Source organism: Muntiacus reevesi, chromosome 13 (assembly GCF_963930625.1).
Source record: "Muntiacus reevesi chromosome 13, mMunRee1.1, whole genome shotgun sequence".
Classification (NCBI taxonomy): domain Eukaryota; kingdom Metazoa; phylum Chordata; class Mammalia; order Artiodactyla; family Cervidae; genus Muntiacus; species Muntiacus reevesi.
The window spans coordinates 15435723-15448437 of record NC_089261.1 but is presented as its reverse complement, the minus strand read 5'-3'; the positions used below and the strand labels follow the sequence as shown (position 1 = coordinate 15448437).

At 53.2% G+C, this 12715-nt stretch overlaps 1 protein-coding gene across 4 annotated transcripts in view; it reads right to left on the bottom strand.

Annotated features, from left to right (window-relative positions):
- Positions 1-1193: 1193 nt before the first annotated feature.
- The window catches only part of FBXW8 (F-box and WD repeat domain containing 8), a 119649-nt gene continuing 108127 nt past the window's right edge, over positions 1194-12715 (bottom strand). For 2 of the 4 annotated variants that reach the window (XM_065904005.1, XM_065904008.1), the window contains exons 9-11: positions 10611-10784; positions 8151-8261; positions 6929-7584 (exon numbers count right to left, since the gene is read on the bottom strand). In XM_065904005.1, coding sequence (XP_065760077.1) covers positions 7440-7584; positions 8151-8261; positions 10611-10784 — 430 coding nt within the window. In that variant the 3' untranslated portion in view covers positions 6929-7439. Of the gene's footprint in view, positions 5127-5212; positions 5636-6928; positions 7585-8150; positions 8262-10610; positions 10785-12715 lie in introns of those variants that run through there. The other 2 variants (XM_065904007.1, XM_065904006.1) reach the window with 2 other exon arrangements.

The window sequence follows — 12715 nt, the reverse complement described above, 5'->3', positions numbered from 1 at the left end:
CACGTCCACGCAGGCGACCTGGCCATCTGGCGGCCCAGAGGTTGACCACAAGGAGCAAGCAGTAGCAGCTAGTTCTCAAAGGCTGGTTTGCAGGGGATTTTTTTTTCTCCCTTCCTGTCTGGTGTACTTGGGGTTAACAGGTTGCTGCATCCCAACACAAGTGCTGGGAACTCATCTGCCTCCTCAGTCTCCAGCTCCTCCATGGGGGCTCGGAGGGTCGGGGGCTTCCTGGGTGTCATGACCCAATATTCAGGCCCAAGGAGAAGACCTGAGCAGGGCCAGCCAAGGGGACCACCTAAGTTCACCCCGTGGTGCTGGGGGGGTGCGGCCTGAGGACAGGGGAAGCCACACGGCCTGCACCCCGGGGTCCCCAGCACAGCAGCAGCTGGGGAGGCCACCGGCCCAGGTAAGCATCTCCCACACCTCCGGTGGTCACCTGCTGGCAGTGGAGGGTGAGGCAAGGGGGAAACACGGTCGTTCAGCTGGGGCGGTGGCTGTGGCCAGTGAGTCAGGTCAGCACAGGGCTGGCCTTCGGTGGTGCCCTGGGGACCTGCTGACTCTCTCGGGCAGCGCTGTGGTCTCTGGTCACGTTCTGCTTCCTGGTGGTCCCTGTCACTGACACCCACTGGAAGGTACCTTCCTAGCCTTCTAGGAAAGCTCCCCTGATCATTGGTTACTGCTATTATTCTTTGTGCTCTTAAATTTGCAATTCAGTTTTGGTATTAAGCATCTTTTATCTATCTTACACTCACATGTTAGGGTTCAGAACATAACAGACACGCCCCGGAGCCTTCATCCAATGCCCAGTGCCCGGGTCTACATGCCCCTGGAGCTGTTTCCAGCGAACACAAGCAGATGTGTTGCTTAGGACGAGGTGCATGTTGGTATTTTGAAGCCAAAACAGAGCCACAAGGTAATGAAGGGAAGCGTAACCACCTAGCCCAGAGCTGAGGAGCCTGTGTCCAAGGGCAGTGGCGGAGCTGAGAAGCCCTCCTTATTCAGACAGTGAGTGCTGACATGGGCATTCCAGTCCTGCGGAGCACGTGGAGGGGCCAGCTGGGACCTCCAACCCCAGCAGGGTCTGGGGAACGCCAGCTCCATGGACCTCGATGCACAGACTGGCAGCCGGGACAGCACCACCCCATCTCCATCTCTGGTGAGTCGAGAGCTGTGTGGAGTCACTTTTGGAGCTCTGCTATTTTTTGTAATTTTTATTGATTTTTGGTTTTTTAATGTAGTTGATTTACAAATTATGCTAATTTCTGCTGTGCAGCAAAGTGATTCAGTTAGACATACATACATACATCCTTTTTGTATATTCCTTCCCACTACGGTTTTTCCCAGGAGACTGGATGTAGTTCCCAGTGCCATATTTTTGGATTTGCTTATTTAGTGCTGAATTCCACAAATGTTTTGACAGTTAAGGAGCAAAGCCCAAGGCCTCTGCTTACCCTCCTGGTGCCAGCATTTGTGTGGGAGACTGGGATGTGATTGCCCCTCACCCCTGACTCCAACACCCCTCCCTCCCTCCTCCTGTTGCTGGGATCTGGCTGCCAGCAGAAGGAATTTAGAAAGACTTGCAGTCAGGAGAGCTGGTCCCGGGTAAGCGCTAGTTAGTGCTCGTCCAGGACGGCTCTCCAGTGAGATGCCCGCAGCCTGGCCGAAGCATTCATGCCCCTAGCCCCCTAGGCCCTGCTGAGTCCTTCCCCGCCTAGCACGAATACCAGGGTCCCGCGGAGTCTCTGAGCAGCAGGCCTGCTGGTGTGGCCAGTGAGGGATGGATTTTCTGGGACTGGAGCTCCATTTGCTTCAGTCGTCGTCTTCTCAACAAAGGCAGTTCATGAACGTAGTGTTTTTGTAAACAAGACCTTCCACCTGCCCAGCCTGCATTTGGGAGCATGGCCACAGTTCATGAACATAGTGTTTCTGTAAACAACAGACCTTCCACCTGCCCAGCCTGCATTTGGAAGCATGGCCACTTTGGGCACACAGCGTGCGCTTGTACTTGTTCAGACCACCAAGGGCCAGCTGGATGTCTTTGGAGCTTTGGCCATGGCTTACCTAAACTGCTAGTGAAGAAAGGGATTTATTCACCCCGAGCCTGGTCTGTGCTGCCCCAGAACATGCTGACATCTCACCGTCACTGAGGGAGTCTGACTGACTTCCACCAGAAGGCAGGCCAGAGTCGGCCTGGGGCTCTCCTGCCGGCTCCCAGGGCACGGTGCATGAGGTGGTGTCTTCACTCATTTGGTCATTCAGGGAGTGATCCGGGATCAGCTGTTAGGGCAGACCCACTTCTAGGGAGGGCGGTTATTCCCCACAGTCTGCTGCTGGCCTTTGAATGGAAAGGATGAGGGTCACTGCCCTGGGCACGAGTCTTGGCATGGCCCCTGTGACAGGCTGGACTGGTGGGTGTGCCCAGGAGGGGCTTTCTGGCTGCAGAGACCCTGAGTGAGTGTAGCTCTGCCCCCATCTGAAGTGATGCGTCTGTTGATTTCTTAATTTGCCTGTTGTAGAACAAATGCCCTTGTTTTACAGCTTTCCTCTTATTGGGAATTATACTCATGATTAATCAATGCTAAATCAAATATTTGAAGTCAGTGCTTTGAGGGCCTCAGGCTGTGGGTGGAGGAGATGGAGCAGGGACATGTCCACAGCGTGCAGAATGAGGGTGAGGTCACCTCTCTCCACATTCTCCACCCACTTCCCAGGAATTGGGATGAAGGCAGGATCTAGTCCAATGTTGCCATATTACCAAGGAGAAAATGTTATGAGAACTCTGCTTTTGGCTATTAGAAGAATAGAGCAATTTGACACAAACATGGCCATGTGGTAGGTTTACAAAAGGGCTGTGTAATGGAAATCTAATATGAGAAGCTCAAGGGAAACCTGCAGCCACGTTAACATGAATTATGGATAAAGGAATGGAGTAAGATGGCAGGAGCTTCTAGCTTTGGCCGAGCACCCTCTGAGGGAACAAGTTACTGAGGTATGCCTAAACTTCAGCAGTTTGATTATTTTCTGACCCCAGGGGCTGGGGATGTTCTTTATGTGCTTTGCTAATGGGAGGCAGGTTCATGTATAGATCTGATCCTTGTCACTGAGCAAGTGAACCCATCTCTGCTGTCCAGGGTTCACCAGGCTGAAGCTTAACCGCACACAGCATAGTGACTTAACGTAGGCTGATGGAGAGTTAAAAATACAAGTCGCCTTGGCAAGGGTTTCAGAGACAAGGTTCTGCCTTGCAAGCTGTCCTCCCACACTGTGACCTTGGGGAGGCCTTGGAGAGTTGAGTGGGAGGAGCTGGGGCTGTCACCATCACCTCCCGGGGGGGTGGGTATCAGTGTTGCCTTTGTCTCTGGGCTCTTCCGGAACCGGTGACCAATGCCAGGAGGGATTCAGTGGCTGGAGGAACTTGGCCCCAAGGAGGACTGAGGATTCTGATGGGCATGTGGTGGCTGCTCTTCCTCCTAACCCGCTGGTGGACCAGGTCAGCAGGGACTGAATTTCCCGTCTTGACCCCAAAGTCCATGGGGCAAGCGGTCAGGTGGGCGGATGCGTCAGAGGAGCAGCTTGCGGCACCTCCCTCTAAAGGAATCCAGGAGGAGGGCGTTCGCACTGGTGCTGGGCGAGGGAAGATCAGGACAAGCTCCACTCTGGATGTGGGGGGAGCCTGCCCACCCATTCTAGGGGTAGAGAAGTTCCCCGGTGGAGCTTCTGCTCAGAAGCCCCCGCCCAGCAGCAGAGGCAGGGAGAGCGCAGGTTGGCGCCCACGTGGCACCGGCTGGAGCCCAATGAGGGGGCCCTGCCGTTGCTCACCCCAGGCCACGCCGTCCAAATCGCCCTGGGCCCTGCACAGGAGCCAGGGATTCATCCGGCCTGGCGGCGGGTGAGGCAGGCAGGTCCGCGTCGTTGGGGCACCGGGGCCTGGCAGCCGGCACCGCGCACTCCCAGATGCCACAGCTGCTGCGCAGAGCGAAGGCGAGTCAGGGAAGGCCAGCAGCCCCCGGCGCCACCCTTGTGGGCCCGCCCGTCCTGACAGGCCCCAGTAAGAGAAGGCTGCATCCCCACCAGAAGGCCACTTCTCTCCGATGGTGAGCAGGGTGGGTTCGCTGTGGCGTGTTTGCCATCTCAGTGCGGAGTGAGACGCGCTGTTCTCTCAGATAGAGGGCAGCCTGGCTCTGGAGGGTACAGAGGACTCGGACCAGAACTCCACTCTTAGGGACACTGTGTTTTCCTCGAATCAGCTGAATCCAGTCAGCCAGGGCAGGCTGTCTCCTTGCAGGGGAAGATGATGTGGCCCTAGGATGTGTCTTCAGATGAATCACTTCCTGGGCAGCGGCAGCGCCATCTAGTGGCTATAGCTGGAATCCTCAGGGAACTGGGGTTTTTACCTTTTGAGAATCTGACAAAAGAGCCACACTTCCTCCCATAAAAATCCCCTTATGCAGTTTCACACACTGTGTGTGGGTCTCCTGGATCCTGAGCTAGGAGCCCCTCTAACTGGTTCTGGGGGAAAGCTATTCAACGCGCCACGTGAGATTTTTGGGAGGAGAGTGCAGAGCTGGTAGAGTGGAGAATGGGGGGGGCGGTGCTGGTGCGACACACCTTGCCAGAGTGAGGAGTCATTTTGGGAATACGTACATTTGAAAAATTTAGCATCAGAACACGGACATGGTATAAAGTAGAAAAGTCAAAGCCGGACGAGACAAAGGTCTCTGGCGTTCGGCCCTCTGGCTCTCCCTGAGGGCCATCCTGGTCTTGGGGAAGACCTGAGGCTGAGGCTGAAAAGCAGAACAGAGAGGTACAGCAAGAGCAGACTTTGGGTCAGTCAGCTAAGAACTCAACTGGCAGAGGAGCTCCCACAAAACAGCCAGCGGGGACACAGGCAAGGGGGGGTGAGCAGACGGGGGTGGACGTGGGCCAAGATTTCGTGAAGCCATGGAAAGGGGTTGTTCACGAAAGAACTCTGAACCTTTCCCCATCAGGGCTACTTCTTCAGGGACGTAAGGTTTACTGCAAAAAAGTGCTGACTGAGCTCAGCGTGCCTGGAGTTCTAGTTTGCGTCCAGGAAACTCTTCACAAAGCCCAGGTGGTTTTCGTGGATGGTAGATGTTATCAACAGGCTAGGAAGGAAAACCCCACACTTGTTAACATTTTACCCTGGACCAGCAGTGAATCAAAGTAGCTGAAAACTTTTTATTTTCAGTAAAATTTTCTGGGTCTAATTTCTTTTGAACTCTTTCATTATCCTTAATTCCTGCAAAGCTAAGAGGGAGACTGTATCTGCAAAATGAACTGTGAAATCAGACTGCAAGGGAGCTGCTGCTTAAAGGAAAAACGACTTTCCCCAGTGGTAAGACTGAGAGATGGAAGCCATGTAGCACGATGTCACTCGGGGGTCAGAGCAGTGAGACTCCAGTACAGTACATGTGTCATCCGCCAGCTGCAGGCCAGCTTCATTTGGGAAGTAATGGGGTTTTCTGAAGGGAAGCAGGAAACTCCACTGACACAGCCGCCTTCCCGGGAAGGACAGCCGCGCTCGGGAGGAGGGACGGGTCCCAGAGCCACTCTCTCTCTGGTTCTGTCATCCTCTCTAGCTGGATGTGCATCTTTTACGAACGAGGACCTTAATCTGAAAAAGATAAAAAAGCCTTCCACAACCCTCAAGATTCAAAAGTTCTAGGACTCCAGGTAACGGTGTGTTTCCCAACCATCTGCACATGCTTGTGAACAGCAGGAAAGCTGCACTTTGCTCTTGGATCAGCGTAGGCAAATCATCCCCACGCTGAAAATATACTTACTCTGTTTGATAGTCCCTTGGGCCTTCTTTTTTAAAACCTTTATCAACAGTTGTATATTTCATCTTTTTAAAAAACTGCTTTTGGCTTTAAGATCAACTTCACTATTTGTTGGTGTTCATGAGATTTCCCTGGTGGCTCAGATGGAAAAGAATCAGCCTGCATTCAGGAGACCCTGGGTTGGGAAGATCCCCTGGAAAAGGGAATGGCAACCTACTCCAGTATTCTTGCCTGGAGAATCCCATGGAGAGAGGAGCCTGGTGAGCTGCCATCCATAGGGTTGTAAGGAGTGGTACATGACTGAGCAACTAATGCTTAAACACTAGTTCATTAGTGTTCTTATCCTTAACTCCTTCCTTGTTGGGATCACTAGGACCTTGGTGTCCACTAAGTCACAAGGTAACCCTGTCCCATTCTGCCTCACCCCCTGGGTCTTGATGGTCAGTGCTTCTACTGTCTCCCTTCCTGGTTTCCATTTTTATTTCCCTCTTTAAAAGCAAGTCAGATTCATGTTGCTGAACAGTGGAAACCAACCCTATGTTGTAAAGCAGTTATCCTCCAGTTAAAAATATAAAAATCCTAAGTTAATTCAGGAGCGCCTGGAGTTTCCAGGTCTTTGCTTAGCGCTCTGTTGAAGTCTGACTGGAACCCACTGGGACTGGGGGCACTGGACTGGGCCTGTCTGCTGGTACTGCTCTTGGTCTAATCCGAGCTGCTCCTGTGGCCTCCATCTGTGGTCATTTCTTGTGTGTGGCCTGTGGGTATCTGAAAAGGTACAGAATCCTATCTATAGCCACTGTGTTGAGCTTATAAATTATATTAAGTATGTCTTCCAAATCCTTACATATTTTTACTGATTTGATCTGACCACCCACCATGAGCATGGATTTCTCTGTTTAGTTCCATCAGTTTTTCTGCTTTGATATTTTGTAGATATGGTAGGTGGCTGCTGGTTACAAGAGTCTTTAAATCAAGAGGAATGCAATGGTTTGCCCTCTTAATCTTACGGAAATGGAAGCTATTTATCAGCATGAACAGGTCTCTTGTGTTACCCTGTCTTATCTAGGTGGGTTAACATATAACAGTTCCTCCAGTATTATCCCCTCTTCTCATTCTCTACTCCAGAATCCATCATCTTCCCCCTAGGTGGAGGACAGTTGTTTATTCATGAGTATGTAGAAAACGTCTACTTTGTATCACATGTTACAGACATCGTAGTAAGCAAAAGTTATTAATGAAATTATTGTACAAATATATAATTATAAATCAAAAGCTACCAGGATAAAGGACTGTCCTCCCAGACTGGGGATGACCCAGAGTTGAATTCGTGACCTCAAATCCAAGAGCTGGGTGGCTGATGAGGCCTTATCAGCTCAGAGACCAGCGTATCCAAAGGCCCCCCAAAGAAGGAGTTTGGAGACTGGAAAGAGGGTGAGTGTGCTGGACGGGGGGTGCCACAGGGCCTCCCCTGGGAGTTACAGTGAAGGCCTCTGTGCAGTATACACGACGACGTGGGGAGACCCCCAGCAAAGGGGAAAAGCAAAGGCGCAGAGGGATGTGGGGGGGGTCACACAGTGCGCCCTGGGGCTGCTCTTCTCCCCAACACTTACAGCCCCGTGCGGTGCCCCTCCCGCTCGCTTAAATACTGTCGGGGGGGAAGGCAAGTGCGAGGTCGTAGTTGTAACCCGGCATGGCATCACAGGACGAGCGGCAGACGGGTACCGCGCTCTGAAAGGCCAGCTGGTCCACTGCAAACGCGTAGGCCTGGATCAGCCCCCGGTGTCTAGAGAAAGCACAGAGAAAGCACGCTCAGTTCCAGGGCCCAGCCCCCGCCCCCGTGACGTCCGCTCGAGACAGCCACTCAGGACGAATGTCCCAGTGTGTGCGACACTCCAATCCCGCGCCTAGAGAGGAAGAGGTGAGCAGACAGGTTTGATGGAGGGAACTGAGTGTGGGGAGGTGCCCAGCTGGGCAGGGAGCCAGGCCAACGGTGGTAAGAAGGGCCTCTGAGCCTCGGGCTGGGTGTGAGGACTGGGCTTTGGCACTGTCGCTGGGCTTCTAACACCATCTTAAGCCTTGAGGCTTGGGCTCTAGGCGTGTGTGGCCACAGCCCCGCTGTGCCCCTACCACCTCCCCACCCCCGCAGCATCCAGCTGCAGCAGGCACTCAGCGCGTGTTACTGGCCACACCTATGTGTCTGTTCCTGACTTCAATGAAAAGAACGGCCATGCCTGAGGGTACGCCCTGCAGGGAACTAGGTGGCCCGGGCGGTTTTAGTAACAAAATCAGGCTAAGAGTGTCTGTTCTGAACACCCACACACCCAGGCCATCCCCCGCCCGAGCGCTGACCTGCGGTGGGTGGCGAAGTTGTCCAGGTCGGCGCTGCGCACCACCCGCTCGTAGGGCACGTGGGCCGTGATGAGGCTGTGGCTGTTGAAGGAGATGTGCCGCACGGGGTGTCTGGAACACATGGGGACGCTCGTCAGGGTAAGCCCGTGGGAACTCACGTCCTCCCTCTGCTACAAGGGCCTCACAAGTGTGGAGCTGCACGGGGTTCCAGAGCCGTCTAAGCCAGGCTCTTCCTTCACAGTGGAGGAAACTGGGCCCCCCCCGAGGGCCAGTGTCTGGCCTCACGGAGGCCAGGCCACACGCTGGGCCTACTCTGTACAGGCGTCTCCATGGTCCTGTGCTCTCTGGCTAACACTCCAGCACCTGGCGCGCTGGGACGTAAAAGGACAAATAACCTGAGACAACTCAGACACCCGTGGTGGAGAACAGCCTCTCTCACGGGCTGGCCTGTGCCGGGTTCCCCATCTGCAGGGTCTGCCCGGTGCTGGCCATGACGGCCCCGCCAGGCCCCGGACTCAGGAGCCCCCTCACCGCCTTACTCTTGAGTGGACCCTCTGCTCTGGCCAAGATGCCTGCCCCGCCCCCGGCCACCCCCAGGACAGGACTCCCCTTCCGCCCCTCTCAGAGGGCCATACTCCGGGTTGTGACAGCACATTCAGAACAACAAGGAACAAAGTGGCTTAAAACCTATGTAGCAAAGACTTTGTTCATTTAGAAAAACTTCCTCCAATGGAGCAATGGGCCAGGAGACATAGGATAGAAAAGTTGTCTAATGCAAGAAGATGCCTGCCAGCAGAGTGTGTCCCAAGTGTTAAGAAGGTGGGCTCTATGCCCCTGAAAAGCAGCCAGTGTTTCCAGAGCACCAGAGACGATATAAGCCACAAGATGAGACACAGTTCAGCACTGGGAGGAGGAACAGGAGACACCAGCAGAGACTACGGGGGTCTTCTAGGCCCAGTAGACTCTGGCCTGTCAGCCAGGCCCGCTGAGAAGGGCTGAGGGGGTGTCCCTGCCCTGGAGATGGCTGGGGGCAGGACAGGCATCTTGGCCAGAGCCGAGGATCCTCTTAAGGTGGTGACGGGGTTCCCAAGTCCAGGGTCTGTGGTGCCGGCTGGACAGAAAGTGTTCCTGGAGAACTTTGCTTAGGGCCCAGCGAGGCAAGAGGGCTGGAGAGCAAAGACGAGAGGAGGACGGGGAGGGGACAGGTCGGGGCTCAGTCCCAGGCGTGCCGCTGGCTGGCTGAGGAGGGACGGGGGGACCTGGGGAGTGTGGCTGTGGTTGGCAGTGGGACCAGAGCTTGAGGGCATGGGGCACTGGCCGCCAGGACTGGACTGAGTCTGAGAATCCCCAGCAGCCTGAGCGGCATCAGCCTTGCGCTGGTAAACGAGGCTTTGAGACCTTCTCTGGGACAAGCGCTAAGCACTGGTGAGAACCGACAGGCATCACAAACGAGCTAGGAAGGTGGGGCAGGACACAGTTCTGGGCACAACCTTCCTTACCCTGGCTTCACCTTAACGATCCACCCGAGGAAGAAGAGCTTTTCAGGGAGACAGAAATGAGCTCTGCGCAAGGGCAGTCCTTGTGGGCTGACCGGAGCTGCTGGGGGCAGCTGGGGGAGCGGCCAGGCTGAGACAGCGCTTGAGAAAAAAGTCAAGGCTGTCCTTCGGGGAGACAGCTCTGGGCGGCCACGGTGTGGGCGTTTGCTGCCTTCTGGCACCACCTGGTGGCAACTCTGCATCCCCACGGATGGCAGGCACCCCAGCTGAGAAGGCTGCCGGCCAAGCACCAGCTATCACTGCCCAGCAAGAAAGCAAGCCCATCCTCTTTTTACCTCGTACTTAACCTAGACCTGTCTGCAGTCTTCACTTCCTCACGCAGTTGGCGGGGACACGCCTCGGTGTGCATCTGCAGCCTCAGCCATGGATGCTCTGCCCTACATGCACACAGAACCCCTGCCCCAGAGCATCTCGTCACCGAGGTGCTGATGGAAAACTCGGGGTGCGTGGGTGGGTGTGGGCGAGGTGGCAGCCTCGAGTCGGCTCCAGCTGACCCTGCTCAGGCAAGGCCACCTCTGCTTTAAAGGTTAGAAGCAAGCTCAAGATGTTTAACAGGTGAGGCCCCCTTAGTATCCCTTTACCTAGCCATCTGCTCTGCTTAGGAGAGTATCTGTCTCTTGAATTTTGGAGCTAAAGGTTAAAGTCACAAATTCCTTCTTGGTTGAACCTGAATTTTTCAGTGTGAAGTGCCCTTGTAAATGGCAATACTCCCTGGAGTGGAGGATGGGGGCCTGGGCCATCACGGTCTCTACCCAAGCCAGGTGGCAGCCGTCTGAACAGGCAGCAGCGACCAGCTCCAGTTCTGAACCCATTTCCAGAGATCTCAGCAGCTGGCTCAGAGGATCACAGCAAGGACACTGCGAAGGGAAGAGCCCGCCTCTGCAGCACCTGTGGGCCAGCCTACCTGGAGTGAACCTCCCACAGCTTCTGGCTCATCCGGTAGTCCCACACGGAGACCAGGCCCTCCTCGCCTCCACTGACGATCTTCCAGTCATCCATCTGGACCGCAGAAACTCCAAGCTGGTGGGCGGAGATGGACAGGGCGATGCTGTCAGTGCGGAGGTCGTGGATCCTCACCCTGCAGGGCCCAAGGTGAGCACAGAAATTAGCATTAGAGCCCGAGGTGACAGATTCCTCCTCATCTGTGCACAGCAACCCTATGAAGACGAAGAATATGAAACCCCTTTAGTTACAAACGTCCAAATACGGACAGTAAACGTTCACCTCCGTGGTGTACTCTCACAGGAGGCTACGGGGCACTAGAAATGACCTAGTTTAGAGTACCCACACCTACTCAAAGTACAGAAAAGTTAGTCACTCAGTCGTGTCCAACTCTTTGCGACCCTGTGGTTTGTAGCCTGCCAGGCTCCTCTGTCCATGAGATTTCCCAGGCAAGAATACTAGAGTGAGTTGCCATTTCCTTTTCCAGGGCACCTTCCCAACCCAGGGATTGAACCTGGGTCTCCCATATTGCAGGCAGATTCTTTACTCTCTGAGCCACCAGGGAAGATCAAAGCACAGAATAAGGACACAGATACCAGCTGTCCTGGACAGCAGCCCACGGAGAGGAGGCTGTGACCTGACTGGCATGCTGCCTCCATGGGGATGTTGGCCCAAGAAGCCCAGCATGGCAGTTTTGCTGTTTGTATACACGACTGTTAAGGGCAAGATGTAAAACAGCTACATTTGTCTGCAGCCTGAACCAGTATCCAGTTCACCCGAAAAACAGCCCTTTTTGGGTGGAGTGGCATATGGTTCATCAGTGTCTTGTTGAAATTTGGAAAAGGTACGGATCCACAGTTGACTAAGCATAAGAGAATCATGAGAATATGTCGACACTGGGGAGTTACTTATCCAAAGTCTTGAGATAATTACCTACCTTGTAATCTGAATTTAAGAACATCTTTAAAAACTACTTTCTATACAAGTGTGTGCTGAATTTCCACCACCAAGGAAGAGACCAGTGCTGCCCTGAACAGATGCCACCAGCTGGCAGGGGAGCTGGACAAACGTGTCCCACACGGAGAACGTGGGGAGGGGGAAGAACTCAAACACGTTCCAGGTCCTAGACTCCTACAGTTGTATGAGCGCACGCGCACACAGACTACTTCCAGCATTCTGAGGGGAGATTGTTTCAACTGGAAATTCTACACTGCGTCACTTACCAAGTTTGAGGGCATAATGAAGACTTTTTAAAAAAATTTTTACCAGAAAAGGACTCAAAGTGAGCTACCCGTGGATACTCTCTGAAAGAAACTGGGGTGGCAAAATATCAGAAGGACAGTGAGGAGCACCTCCCCCCCCCAGAGTGAGGTATGAGCATCACAGACAGCAGAGAAAGACCTACCGTGTCAGCTAGGCAGACAGACTCACAGGACAAGGACAAACCCACCTCTGAGGAGGAAGAGCCTCCAACAGGTCACAGAGCAAAACTCAATATATGCTGTACATCAAAGGCACATTTGCATGTGACAAGGAAGAGAGGTGACAATTTTAATACCTGAAAGGGTAGATTTCAGAGCAAAAAGCATTAGCTGAGAGTACTTTATAATGATGAGACAGGTACAGTGTACTACATGTTTCATAAAACTTGTCAGGGAAAAAAGCCCACATGTAAAAAGTATAAATCAAATTTTCCAATTAAAAAACCACCCCATGATTTACACTTTTACACATCAGTTTTAGTACATTTAATACACTGTCACACAGGGAACTCAACCAACCCAGTGCTCTGTGACAACCTACAGGAGTGGGAGGGAGGTTCAGAACATTATACGTAACGGCTGATGTGTACAGTTGCATTGTATGTAAAATAAAAAATAAACAATACCTAAGAAATTCATTTTCGTTTTGCTCTGCCCCTTCCTTCCATTACAAGAAAAGACCCCACTTAAATTAGCAATTAAAGACAAAATGCCTTATAATAACTTCCTCAACATGGAGCTCTACCCACCAAAACTAACTATAGAGAACTTGAAAACAATTAAAAACATTCAAGATAGGCAGGCC